We start from the raw sequence: 13,295 nt of genomic DNA on the forward strand, positions 1-13,295 counted from the left end.
TAAATACAAGGAACTACAAACAGAAGTCCTTAGCAAGGGTCAGTTTTTTATTACCCTTGAATCTTTACGTATGACCATATTAGCATCCTGTCTTTAATACATAAATTGCGCAAGTCATTGCATCAATCAAACAGGTTCGTCAGCTAACCAGACTCATTCATTACTATGCAGCCACAAAGGCCGTTGACTGACGTGACCGGCCCGGCCATAGTGTTAGTGGCCGCTATGTTGGCCTCCCTGTCGTACTTAAAAGTTGGCGGCCATGATACAACGCTGCCAACTTCACGCCACAGCAGTTGTTTATAGCTGCAGAGTACGTTATAATGTTTTGAATGTTTCGTGTATTCTTATTTTATAGTTAAAAAAATAGTTTTATCAATGGAAGCGACTAAAATATTACGTGTTAGATATTTTAATAACATTTTGTGTGGTGTTTGTGATATACTTCGTGTGTTTGGTCGGACAGAGTATTGAACAATAACTTCAGTGAAAGTGTGGTTATGTTGACAGTTGATTTGTTCAAAAAACAAAAATCAAATCGTTAGAATAGTGTTTTGTAATTTTATTTGACGTAGATAAAATTGTTTTAAGTGTGGAATGGATAATATTTTAAACATTACCGATGTGTACAATATCCAACAATACATAAAAGGTTTATAATAATTTATTAAATTAACATGATTGATTTTCGAAATAATTATACAGTTTTGTTCAATTGAGAATTTATATAGTTATACCTATTAGTAAAATTTTATTGAAATCAATCAATATGCTAAAATTAATAATAATAATAATCACAAATCCGTGACTGGTTCGACCCTGTCTTTACGGCAGATATGTACGTATGTATATAACTCGATAGACCTCGGAGCCCGGTCTTTAATTACCTTCACTATTTTGATTGTGACCTCAACATCTAATAATCTAGTTACAAATAAAAAAATTTAATAACGAGAACAACTTGAAATATATTAAAAACAGGAAAGATTCTTCATTTATTTTTAATTCGTTGTCAGTTTGAATAATGCATTGGATTTAAATTATACTAATATGACAGTATGATACTAGGCTACAACTTCGGTTATGGACGGTTAAAGAAATATCAAAATTAGATTTTTTTACGCGCGGTACGCATACGCGTATGCTAAGCTAAAACACAACAGTATAGGGCCATTTTTATTTATATTGGTGAAGAGAAATAACGATGAATTTGAAGCTCGGGGTAACATCCTTAAATTCACAATTTCTCGGAATCCATGTTTAGTACGCCTTCTAGGTCTCAAATTTCACGTCTCGCTCAATAGTCGGAATATTGCCTTTTATACATTGAATATATTTTCCTAAACTTATGTAATAATAGTTATTATTTGACTTTTGCTAGATGAAGGGATAAAATCAAACTTATTGTACTAAATCATTGGAATGAAATGAAAAGCTAAACATTTTGTTTGTAATACCTACGTTCAGGAGAAAAATAATGGACATTATTAGATGAGAAATAGGTAGCTTATCGTGGAAAAATACGATTCTTTTATGTTTCTTAAGCTTACTCAATAATGAAAAGAGGTCATTCGTTTTAGTATCATGCTATACACAACAGACATGACTGAGTAATAGGGAAAATAATTGTTTTGATTAATATTGCTACATAACGTCACTATCGCGTGTTCCGACATCATATTAAAATTCTAACATAAGCGTTTTGTCGACAGTTACCGCTCTACTGCTATTTTCCATGATCTTTTACATAAAAGTATTTATTAAATTTTTATTTTAAATGGATGTTACTATAAATCCCCTAAATAATCCTTAAATGGACCAGGAATATCCACATTCTTGGAAAACAATCAAGCTACCCTAAGGTAGCTTGAAGGCTCTGAAGCTACCTCAGTTGTAATAGCAGTTATCTTAATATATTTTTAAGAAAACTTCCTTACAATGTCGTGTGCTTTATAGGATTGAACATTGAAGACTTTTTAATATTAATACATATATTTACTTGTTATAAATTAAATTTACAATAACAACAAAACTACCTGATTTCCCCAGTTCTTCTCAGGCCTGAGCTAATTCTGAACCGGGGTTTAAGTTTAGCCGTCAATAAACAAGTGTGACACTTCTATGCTGCATATAGATTAAACAAATAAACGTTAATTAAAAAAAAAAAATTACTACAAAGCAAAATACACAAAAAAATTAACATCAAAATTTATATATTTATTAGATATACCTGCAGAAGTTTTTTTTGTACAGGGTTGGGAGTTACCCTAAAATTATTGAGGGCATCTACTACCTGCTCGTAACGAAATTCTTTCAAATAAGTTTACCGGTTTTTACAACTTAGGATATGTTTTATCGGTCCTTTCATTCTATACTTTTATTAAATTTAAAACTTTGTTAGAAGATTGGCAAACGTCTAACCAAACGTCTGTGTAACGTTAACTTAGAGTTTTCTTAAGTTTTTGCCATTTCTTTACATTCATATAAAAGTAATTTATATAGAACTGTTTTTCTGTCATTGGCTTTACGAGCAGCGCGTACAGTTTACAACGTCGTAAATAGTTCTGAAGTGCAATCCAATTCTATTTAGCAAAAAAAAAGTAGCAAGCAAGTACATACCAATGTAAATTGTAGTAAAGCGTGTTCCGACCAGATGTTATAAGCTCTGATAAAAATGACCGTCACTGACGTTTACCGAGGTTCTCATTTGTATCAAGAAATGGCAATAATAGCATTTGATAGCTATATATGTTCATTCTAAATACACATAAGATTTCATTCCAATAAATAGAAGGAAAAGCAATATTTTTTTTATATATTTCAGTTTCACTGCAATGCCACCTGATAACCGTCTGATAAGGTATTTGAAGAATATTATTTCTTCCAAAGTTAAATAATACTCAGCGAGAACTTCATTATCGCCGTTAAAATTGTTAAAATAATAATTGAATTTACAGCAACGGTGATGTACAGTATCAAACTGACTGACTGATTATTAAAGTTAGTCTAACAAAAGTTGAAGGTGAATATTAAATCGATATAGAAGTAACCTTCAATCACAAGTTACTCGAAGTCATGGGCTTAGTTTACACGCAAAGTGTAAAGTTTTGAAATCTAACCGTCATTAAATATAGTCCGGTAGACTGTATAGTTTCTATGTAACGACTTCAAGTTCACAAAAACATATTCTTTGAAAATCATACTTAACTAACTTGTATTTTTTTTTCAAATTATCAGTACAATATTACTTGCATAGGTTAAGATGTTATGACAAATATGAAATAAAAATAAAATATGAATATTAATCCGAAAAAAAAGACAAATACAAATAATCAAAAAACTCGTGTCCAAAGTCCAACCGAAGACCGAAGTAAAAGTTGTGTATAAAGTTAGCAAGACACTTTTACTGGCTCCTTGAATAGGACACCTTCGTATTTCTAGCATTTTATAGAGACATCTTGCAAAGTTCTAACAAGGAATTTAAACGTAAATACAATTATGTACCTTAACTTAAATTAAAAAGGACAGTACGATAGGACTGATATCATCAAAAACATTTTCCTCATTTGATAGCCCTCATACCATTTGTTTGGGGTCGACGTAGTTTGGTAATAAAACCTTACAAGAAAAAGGATTTATTACTAATGAATGAATGAAATTAGCCACTAAAAAATCGATATTAGTCTCCTCTTACTACTAATACAAATTTCGATTGGGATGATTTCTACACTGGAAACTAATTAGTAAACAGTTAATTTAATAGTGAGCTTAGATTACAATCGATATATTTTGTATTTCTTCAGTATATCGTTTTGAATATCGATATCCAAACGAAAAAAAATAATACAAAAGTAAATGGAAGTAATTTGTCGAAGTGGTCATTTGTCTACACATTTTGTATGAAAACACGCCGAGAGACACTTCGAAAATTATATTGAATAGAGCGACCGTTTAAATTTGAACGTCTCGGCGTGATTTTCCGTTCGTTTCGTGATATTGCGTTTCATGTATGTTTATATTTTCTACATACTAATTCGTTAATCGCCTAGATTCGCTGCTCGTAGTTAGTTGTACATCATACGGTAGATTTAGGAAAAATCTATAAATCTATGTTATTATGCAATAAAAAAAAAATGAATATTCCACTCGAAGCGTGACATGTGGGTATATATAGAGAGATGTCAGTGTATATGTTTGTATGCATAACAATATTCACTATCTTCGTAGAATGACAACTGATTTTTTTTTTGGCCATTTTGTCGGTTAATATTGAATATCCCAAAGGGTTGTCAGTTGATATTGTTGATAGATTAAATTGCACCCATATGTTTCCTTAATCATACTTTATTCCGTGTTATCACTTTTCCATTTTTTTCCATCAATCTATTATTTAATTACATTTTCTCTTCGTTTTAACAGAACATTGAAGCTCTATGAATAAACCTACTAAAGTTTATTCCAGAAGTCTTTAACAAATCACAAATCTATTTAGCTTTATCAGTATTTCATAGGAAGTCATTAACTCCTCAAACTCTGATAAGAACAAATTATTTTTCAAACGATGACATTAGATAAAAAGCTACCGATGTCGAGTTATTTATAAAGCCTTTCAAACATATTGTATGTACAATTATAATACGCGCAATATAACTTGGCTGACCTGAACTTAAGACATTATACTTGGTGGTAGGGCTTTAAAACGTCCCTTTGCTCGTACTCGTATGGTATATGGTTTTCTTGATTGTTACCGTCATCGGGTTATACTTACTTGAAAACTATGCAAATGTAGAAGAATGCGAAAAAACATTTCTTACCTATGTTCCAGCCAATAACCTGTTTTTATTCGTAAAAACTGTATCAGCGCAGTCACTCGTGACTACTTCTGACCGGCCAACTTAGATCATGCGTATTACAATTAATAAATGAACGATGCAAACAAGCTTAACGCATCATTTGTTCGACAGCTATCGACAGTATCTTTAGACTTTACTTTCCTACTTCTATACACAGTTACGACATTTTATTTATACACTTATATAGCGGCAATGCCCTGGCTGAATCGACGAGAAATGGAAACTGCGATTATTTTCGTTATGTGGGCGAACTAAAGAACGAAATTGAAACAATTTTTCCCGCGTTATTTTAAATTAATTAAATTAATCAAGAATCAAGAACATTGCTATCAAAGACATTAAATTAATGTTTAGAAAAAATACGGAAAAATATCTAATGATTTCAACTTGATTTATATACTTTTTTTTCTAATTATATAATAGAAAATTACATGAAATTGAAGTGTTTAAATTTCATCGAGGTTATTTTAATTGGCTTTTGTTCAATAATATCCGTTAAAAATGCTGCTGCCGAATCCCTTAGAAAGCTTCGAACTTTTTAATAATTTTAATAAAGGCAGCTCTTATCACGAAAAAAACCTCGAATCGACAACTTTAGCCTCATTACCGAAGTTGGCATTCTTAAAAAAGAACATTTTTAATACTTTGAATTTCATAAAGTTTAAAAGCTTAAAGTTTACGGATCAAGCCGTTCAATGTAATATACTATGACATCATTTTATACTTAATAGTCATAAAAGCTATCGCACTATCTTTATCGAAACCTGCTAGGAAATGAAAATTTTATAACGAAATAAATCGCGTCTACGCTTGGCTCAGAGCTTGTTTCTACCACGCCATAAATCACGTCGGCTTACAAGTATAATGTAATACTATTCACAAGTACATCACGAGGCCAGTGCATTATTTTAAATCGAAATGTTTAAAGTTAAGTTCTCAGTTATCTCATTAACAACGTCACGGTAAACAAATCTGTCTTTCTGACATGCGTACATTTCAAATAGTCATATCAGCATAACTATCTTATCAAATCAAGAGATTGAGCAAATGAGATCAGTTTATCACAATCAGGCGGCCGCGTCCGCCGTAGGCAAAGACCGGGCTCTTGAGAGGTCCGGGGTCGTATCGAGCCCTACCAGAACTTTGATTGTTGTTGCCAGCATTCAGCGGGCCGACGCCACTACGAGTGAACGTCGGAAAGAAAACGACTCGCGTAACTATCGTTCGACTGAATAGCGTGCGCGTAGTCGATCGTGACGTGCAATGCCCAGGGCCCCGCGCGCCCCTTCACCCCTCGCAGGGCTATGGAGACCCTCCTCGATAAGTTCAAGAAGGAGCAAGGAGGACTACGAAGGTCCCGATCCGTCCGCGCTTCCCTACGATTGATTGGAAACCGTTGGCGATCTACTAAAGACGAGGACGCATCCGACGAAATTGAATCTATCAAGCGTGACAACGTCGTGCTTACACAGATATTTAACGGCGAGAAGGATTACAACGTAGCGTATACGGGCATCGACGGCACGTACAAAGCGAAAACACCGAGCATGGCGAAACGGAAGCAGGAACCCGTGAAACTCAGGAAGAAGAGCGGAGACATCGACCTAACCTTGAAACCGCAAAGGCACAAGAGAATCGAGAAAACAAAATTTAGTGATTTATTTAACAAGAAACAGAAGAGCATTTCTGCGAAAGAACTGCTGGTTCCCGAGAAGATTCCCCCGAAGGCTGCGGCGATTTTGCATATCAATTCCCCAGAGAAAGATAAAGGAAAAAGAAAATTGAAAGGCATGGGCAAATCGGAGAGCGCCAAACTGATAACGGAGCTCGCTACACATCGGCGGACGCGGAGAGGCTCCGAGAGCGACATGACGTGCGGAAGCCAACCACGTGGGTGCGTCAATCAAGCGTTCGTGTACAGCACTCCGCCTAAGGATAGGAAGCAGATACCTTTATCTCCATCGGCCTACTTAAGTACGTATCGTGTTTACTTTTATTTAGAACCCAATTTATTACACCCGATATGGTCGACTATGTTGACTCAGATTCAATACGCAAACAACTCCGAACTTTGCACAATTAGGCCGCAACCATATCATGTTTGCGTTACCTAAATTGGTACTTTCAATAAATAATTAATTAATGCTGCCGCTTCATCGAGCGGTACGTGTATCAATTAATTACATTTATCATATCATGAGTTACCGAAAACTGTATTGATTGCGCCATGTCACTCTGTGATTCTTTATAGACATAACTGATTGAATTACTTAGGAGCCTTAGCTAAACAAATAATTTCCGTACAGCCCAGATTGTCCAACAGATGAAACATGTTTGGCAGTTCTTTTATCATTCTTTGTAAATATTATCGAATAATTCCGTTTAAACGTTACTACTAGTTAGCCTAAGTTACTAAGAGCTAACACGCACCCTCGACCCTTCTTACCCTTCAGACTACAATCATATTTCACTATTAAACACACGCTATGTTTACAGATAGTAATCTTTGTATATATTACAGCATACATTCAAACCTACTCGAACAATATGAATTTTAATTGTATTATAAAACAATAACATAACATTAACCAGTTTCTGAACTAATGACTGAAGATTAACTTACTGGCTAAACTGAACGCTCATTAATCGTCCTTTACGTCATCAGCTACAACCTTCCAATGACTATTTCGATTTAAATGAAATTCTTTAATCTGACTTTGACTAGCGTTACGGAAACTTTGGGTGAAGCTATTTCAACAAGCTCTTATTTAATTTTACTTTTTAGTAGGAGTGGATTAAATATTGCAAGTGAATTTGAAACGAGTCTTAACTAACCGAATGAGATCGCTTCAATGGTCACCATCGCCAACAATAGTGTGGTGACAATAATCTCTTATATACGTTTAATTAATTTAAGAATATCGATAATTTTTAAAACATTCTTAAAACCTAAGATTCATAATTAAAATAGGTATTAAAATTTGTTCTATTCAAGTAGGATCAAAGGAACTTTTTAAAGCGCCATTTTTCGAGTTAATTTAAAGTATAACTGTCGCTGGTTTTGAGTGTAGATTTTACATAAAAGAACCAGCTAAAAGCTCAGGAGTCACCCGGTTATACGAAATAACATACTTACTTATATGTTGAAAAGGGAAATGAAGCATATTGACCCACGCTTTATGCCGATCGATTTTTTTACGAGTTGTGTGTCTTGCTTCAATGAAATAATAAAACAGTGTAGGTACATAAGCTTAAACGTCAAAGCTGTGATTTAGTTCGTAACAAAAATAATTATAATATTTATGAAATGCTTTCATCAACGGTAGTAACTAGGTAAAATTATTTATTGTACAACTTAATAATTGATATTCTCATTTAATATATCCTATTTTTTCATTATTTTACTTCTACGTAGATAACTAAAACTTCATGTTTTGGTCTTTGATCTATCACCTATCTGACACACAGTCAATATAATATTATGTTTGTTAGTATTTTGTTGGTGATCCAATAAATAAATATAAAGTTTTGTAAACAATACTAAAACTCAATGTTTCGTTTTGCAGGCCAGTGGTCAAACTAAAGACCGAGAAAATGTAATTAATACGCAATTTCTAAACATTAATACGGTTTTTTTTATTATAAAACTATAACTAAGGTTGATAAGAATACTTTATTAGATACTTAGTTACATTTCCCATCCAATGGGATTATGAGAGTACACTTGTGCTTCCGCACGCAAAGAGTGCATGTCCCGCACATTTGACTAGTCTCCGTTAAAAATGGTGGCCGTGGCCGAAATTTAATGATAATAATATCAAGATTTTCCTTTAAAACATTATAACTTTCAAGCGGAACTTTTTATTTCAATAATTTTTGTCTCTCTGTATTGGCTGTCATCGTATGGACATAAACACTGCATCACTCATCCAAAATTGGATTCGTGATTGCATAAGTATAAATATTCACTTCATGTCAATAGTACATCATTCTTAATAAATATAGAGAGTTTAAAATCACATAATTTGAATAAACGATAAAACTGATGTACGTTATTATTAAAAAATACTTTAATGACTTCTTAACGTGTTTATGTCAAATAGCAAAAACTAAAAGAACTAAATGACGGAGATCGTATCTTTTTAAAATATCACTCTTTTCATACTTATTGTTTAATCGATGTACATATTAAAACTTAAATGCTATTTAACACGTTAACTGGACGATAAAACGATTGGCCCACGTTTCATAACGTAGTAATATGTGTAATTTCCTTAATTTTAAGATATTTATGTGCATTAACCGCAATAAAGTTGCGTGAACTGTGACGCCCGATTATAATCCTAGGCATAATAACAACATTCCTTTGCCTGTTCGATTTTAAAGCATGAAAAAACACTAGTATTTTGGAGGCATTGCAACTGCTTACATTATATATTTTGTCGAACAGTGTAGATTTAATGTAGTGATAGTGTTTGCTAAATATATTTTTTTATGACTATGCCTGAAATAATTGGGGCTAATGGTGAATAAGACAAAAATAAAACAATAAAAATGTATTCGCGAACTCATCTACAGAAAAGGAAATATTCATCGGGATCAAGAAAAAATCTGATAAATCATAGTGGTAATCTGTAACTTTATTTATTTGTAGTTAAGCATACCTTTACTGTACAAAAAGACTACAAACTAAAAAAAAAGTTTATAACGGATATATAGAGTACCATGAAACCTTTTTTGTATTTAAAAACAAAAGTAAATTTATCGTAACTCGTCACAAGAACGGTGCGTTTCACCGCCGATCGTGAGAATCGTCTCCATACAAAACCGTTGCGACTTCCCATTAAAGATAGCAAATTACAAATGATAAAAGTGCATTGTTGAATACGTTTTTAGTATGTAATCTCTACTTTACGTTTATCTTTCAAACTTTTTTTGTTCTCTCATTGTTTATCCGATGTTTTGTTTTGCTAATTTCCAAATAAACTAAATAAAATAAATGCTTATATAATCATAATATAAATTTAATGCAAACACTTCTGTTTTGTACGGAATATTATTGCAATAAAAAAACATACGGTTTTCAAAAAATTGTGGATATCATCCAAAAATCGCGCGGAATCCGAGCACATCGAGAGCAATACTAGACTTTAGTTCCGGTAACAACAGTTACCTCGTTATATTATTGTGACATGTGATCATATGTAATTCCTTCCTCTGAATACAATATTAATTATGAGAAATTATTTTCCTCTGAAAATACCCGCGAACAAATCAACAGTGCTTATTTGATTGTTACTTATTAGATAAAACATACTAGTCTTAGATGTTACCAAAGTTCAGGTAATTATTTGCATATTTGTATTATTATAAATTAGAGAGCTGAGATAGCTCAGAGAAGAGATTAGGTGAATCTTAACCGAAGGTGTTGAATACAAATCCGACTGAGCATCACTTTCATGTGCTTTTTTATTTTATAATTCATCATGTACTCGGCGTTCAAGGAAAACATCATGAGGAAACCTGCATGTTTTATTGTTAATAGACGGACTATAGGCCACCTGATGGTAAGTGGTTACCACCGCCCATACCCAATAGCACTGTATGAAATATTAACCATTCCTTAAATCGCTAATGCGTCACCAACCTTGGGAACTAAGATGTTATGTCCGAGCAATAAAGAGTACTGATGTTTGGCAGTAGATTATCTGATGAGTGGTGGACCAACCTACCTGGACGGGTTGCACAAAGCCCTACAAGTAAAAGTGTGACAGATAGAAACCTGGCACGTGTTCGTGACCCGCACACGTGCAGCAGTTGGACATTCGCGGTTACTTTTAGGAGAACTTACATATAATATTCGACATCGATATCTCTGACTCAGTTACACAATAGATTTGCCAAACGATGAGCGTTACACTTGGAATGTACATATATTTAGTGTTTAATCATTTTGTTTAATTAAAGTATTAGATCATTTCTTTGTTTAAATGTGTTCAATGTTGAAATTATATTGTTATCGTTCACCCTCCGCGGTCGGGTCGCAAATAAACTGCAAGTTTTGTTTTTCGTGTAATATTATATATATTGTTTTAGCCGTACTATATATTTAATTTTTACCTTAAGATTTATCTGTTAGGAATCGCGTGCCACCTATTCTATCTTAGTGGTACCACGCTACCTTCACGCAAGCGCCAAAAACGAAAGAAAACGGTAAAAAAAATTATTATACATGTAGTACATATTACTAATAAAACGAGAAATTCGTTTTCCAACAACTGGGCACTTAGCTTCAAGTCTCAACATCCAGTAGCTCCAGCTTTGAAAGTACTATAACACGTTACCTTATTGGACTCTACTCTTTAATATTGCATAGGTTTCTGTTGTTGTAAAAAGTGTATAAATAAATAATATAATTTAGTATAATACCTATTTATAATCATAATAATAAAGGCTTTATTGATGTTCTTGTTTTTACAAATAAATTATAATACACATTTTTCACTTTTAACTTTGATGTAAAATATCGGTTCACGGTCGTTGGTCTCCTACAGCTTGTCTTCCGACAAAGGCCTCCTCTAAAGATATCCATTCATACCTACCTTGCTTTGCGAGTCCATATTAGACCCGCTGCTTTTTTAATATCGTCCTCACATCTCATAATTTGTCTACCTCGGCTTTATTTACCATCTCGAGGGTACCAAGGCTCGTAACAGGCCTTGTCCATATTTCTGTCTTTTCTCTTATCATGTGTCCTGCCCATCTCCACTTGAGTTGTTTATATGATGTGTATACATCCTTGAATTTTGTTTTACTTTTTATACCTATATATAAACGGTTGCTAAATAAAAATTTGAAAGTTCGAATAAGGAATTTTTTTTTTTTTTTTAAATAATGATGTGAAATATAAAGGCAATTATTTTTATTTGTGCCCAAACATAATGAGACCTACTTATTTGAATTATGATATCATGCGATTCGAGTTATATAAGTGGGCAGAATCGTAGTGTGGGAGTGTTTCGGACGATATTGTGTGCAGCGTTACGAAACAAGTGGTTAACTCGAAAGTGGAGACATTGACCTATCGTTTGATGGAGTCTTCCGAGGGATTTGATATTTATTAGCTTTCTTAATTCCTACAGCTCGTCTCGTTGACCGTTGATCTCTTTCAAGTTAATTTGACGCCATGAACTTGTAGCCCAAATTATCTAATATTCCATCTTTAATTGACAATCAATTGACCAATAAAGATATATGTTATTCGATCTTGTCTCACTGATATAAATATTTTCAACATCGGTATAAAGTATAAACGTTTTTAGTATATAATGGAATAATATAATGTATTACATAAATGAAAATTACATATTAATATATCAACTTGGGCTTGTCTTAAACACTAGTAATTCCTTAAAAACTTGCAATGCTGTCACGATATCTAAAAATTAAAATACGTTATTTTTTTTAATATACCTAAAAGCTTTTACTAAGGGAATGGAAAATACTGAGAAAGATCGGCGAAAGAAAAATAGCGGATTTTTTTAATACAATTACATCCGGTATTTATTTCAAGTTTAAATTATGTAACGGATACATACCGTGTGTATCCATTACATAATTTAAATAAAGGCAAAAAATATGTACTACATACTTTCAAGAAATCTTCAAATAGAGTTATTCAATTAATAAACACGTATAAAGAGCTCTACCGTGCAAAGTATCCGCTGCTGGATGTACACTAATTTGAACTTGCACTCGAACTAAACGACATCCTACACGTCGCCACTTTCCACACTCGCAGATGCGGTGATGACATAGATGCAAGATAGCACATGCAAGTGAGCCCGAAACCGTGCGACCGCCTCACCACTTCAGTCACAACAATGCTATTCGAATGGAGTGACATGGTCGACTTCTTTACATGCGGTCAGTTCCTTTTTCGAAATTAACAGTTTTAACCTGTGTTCGAAGTGATGTGCTTTTTGCAAATTTATCGCGGCACGGTGTCGATGTAAATTTTTTTACTTCCGGTCGTTCCTATGTCCGATTTTGTCAATCTCGTGTCGCGTTCCGCACGGTGACCTAGACGGCTGTTTCCGCAATCGGGTACCTACATACGATGCATCACTGTTACTTTCGAACTGTTTTTACGTGGACATGTAATTGAGTAATGATCGCCCACGCGATGTGTCGACGCACGGAATCGAAGTCACGAGAAATTTAAAACAATACGTGTTTCCAGTTGAATGTGAAAAAAGAGCGATACATTTTCGTAATTGTAGTTTGTAAGCCATACATTATGGTACTCCGCCATACAATCATGGGAAATTACTTAATCGACTTGTTTATAGTTCGATTTGTGTTAATGTTGTAATATTGTTTGTGTTACATTATACAGGCTTGACACACGGTAAGGGTAGAATTTTCATTAAAAAAAGGAAC

The 13,295-nt window shown here is 33.5% G+C and overlaps 1 protein-coding gene across 1 annotated transcript in view; it reads left to right on the forward strand.

Moving 5' to 3' along the window:
* Nucleotides 1–321: 321 nt before the first annotated feature.
* Nucleotides 322–13,295, forward strand: part of LOC125065879 — a 34,692-nt gene continuing 21,718 nt past the window's right edge. The window contains exons 1-2 of the mRNA XM_047673735.1: nt 322–652; nt 6,014–6,827. Coding sequence (XP_047529691.1) covers nt 6,158–6,827 — 670 coding nt within the window. The 5' untranslated portion in view covers nt 322–652; nt 6,014–6,157. The remainder of the gene's footprint in view (nt 653–6,013; nt 6,828–13,295) is intronic.

The sequence above is a fragment of the Vanessa atalanta genome, chromosome 8 (genome assembly GCF_905147765.1).
Source record: "Vanessa atalanta chromosome 8, ilVanAtal1.2, whole genome shotgun sequence".
Classification (NCBI taxonomy): Eukaryota; Metazoa; Arthropoda; class Insecta; order Lepidoptera; family Nymphalidae; genus Vanessa; species Vanessa atalanta.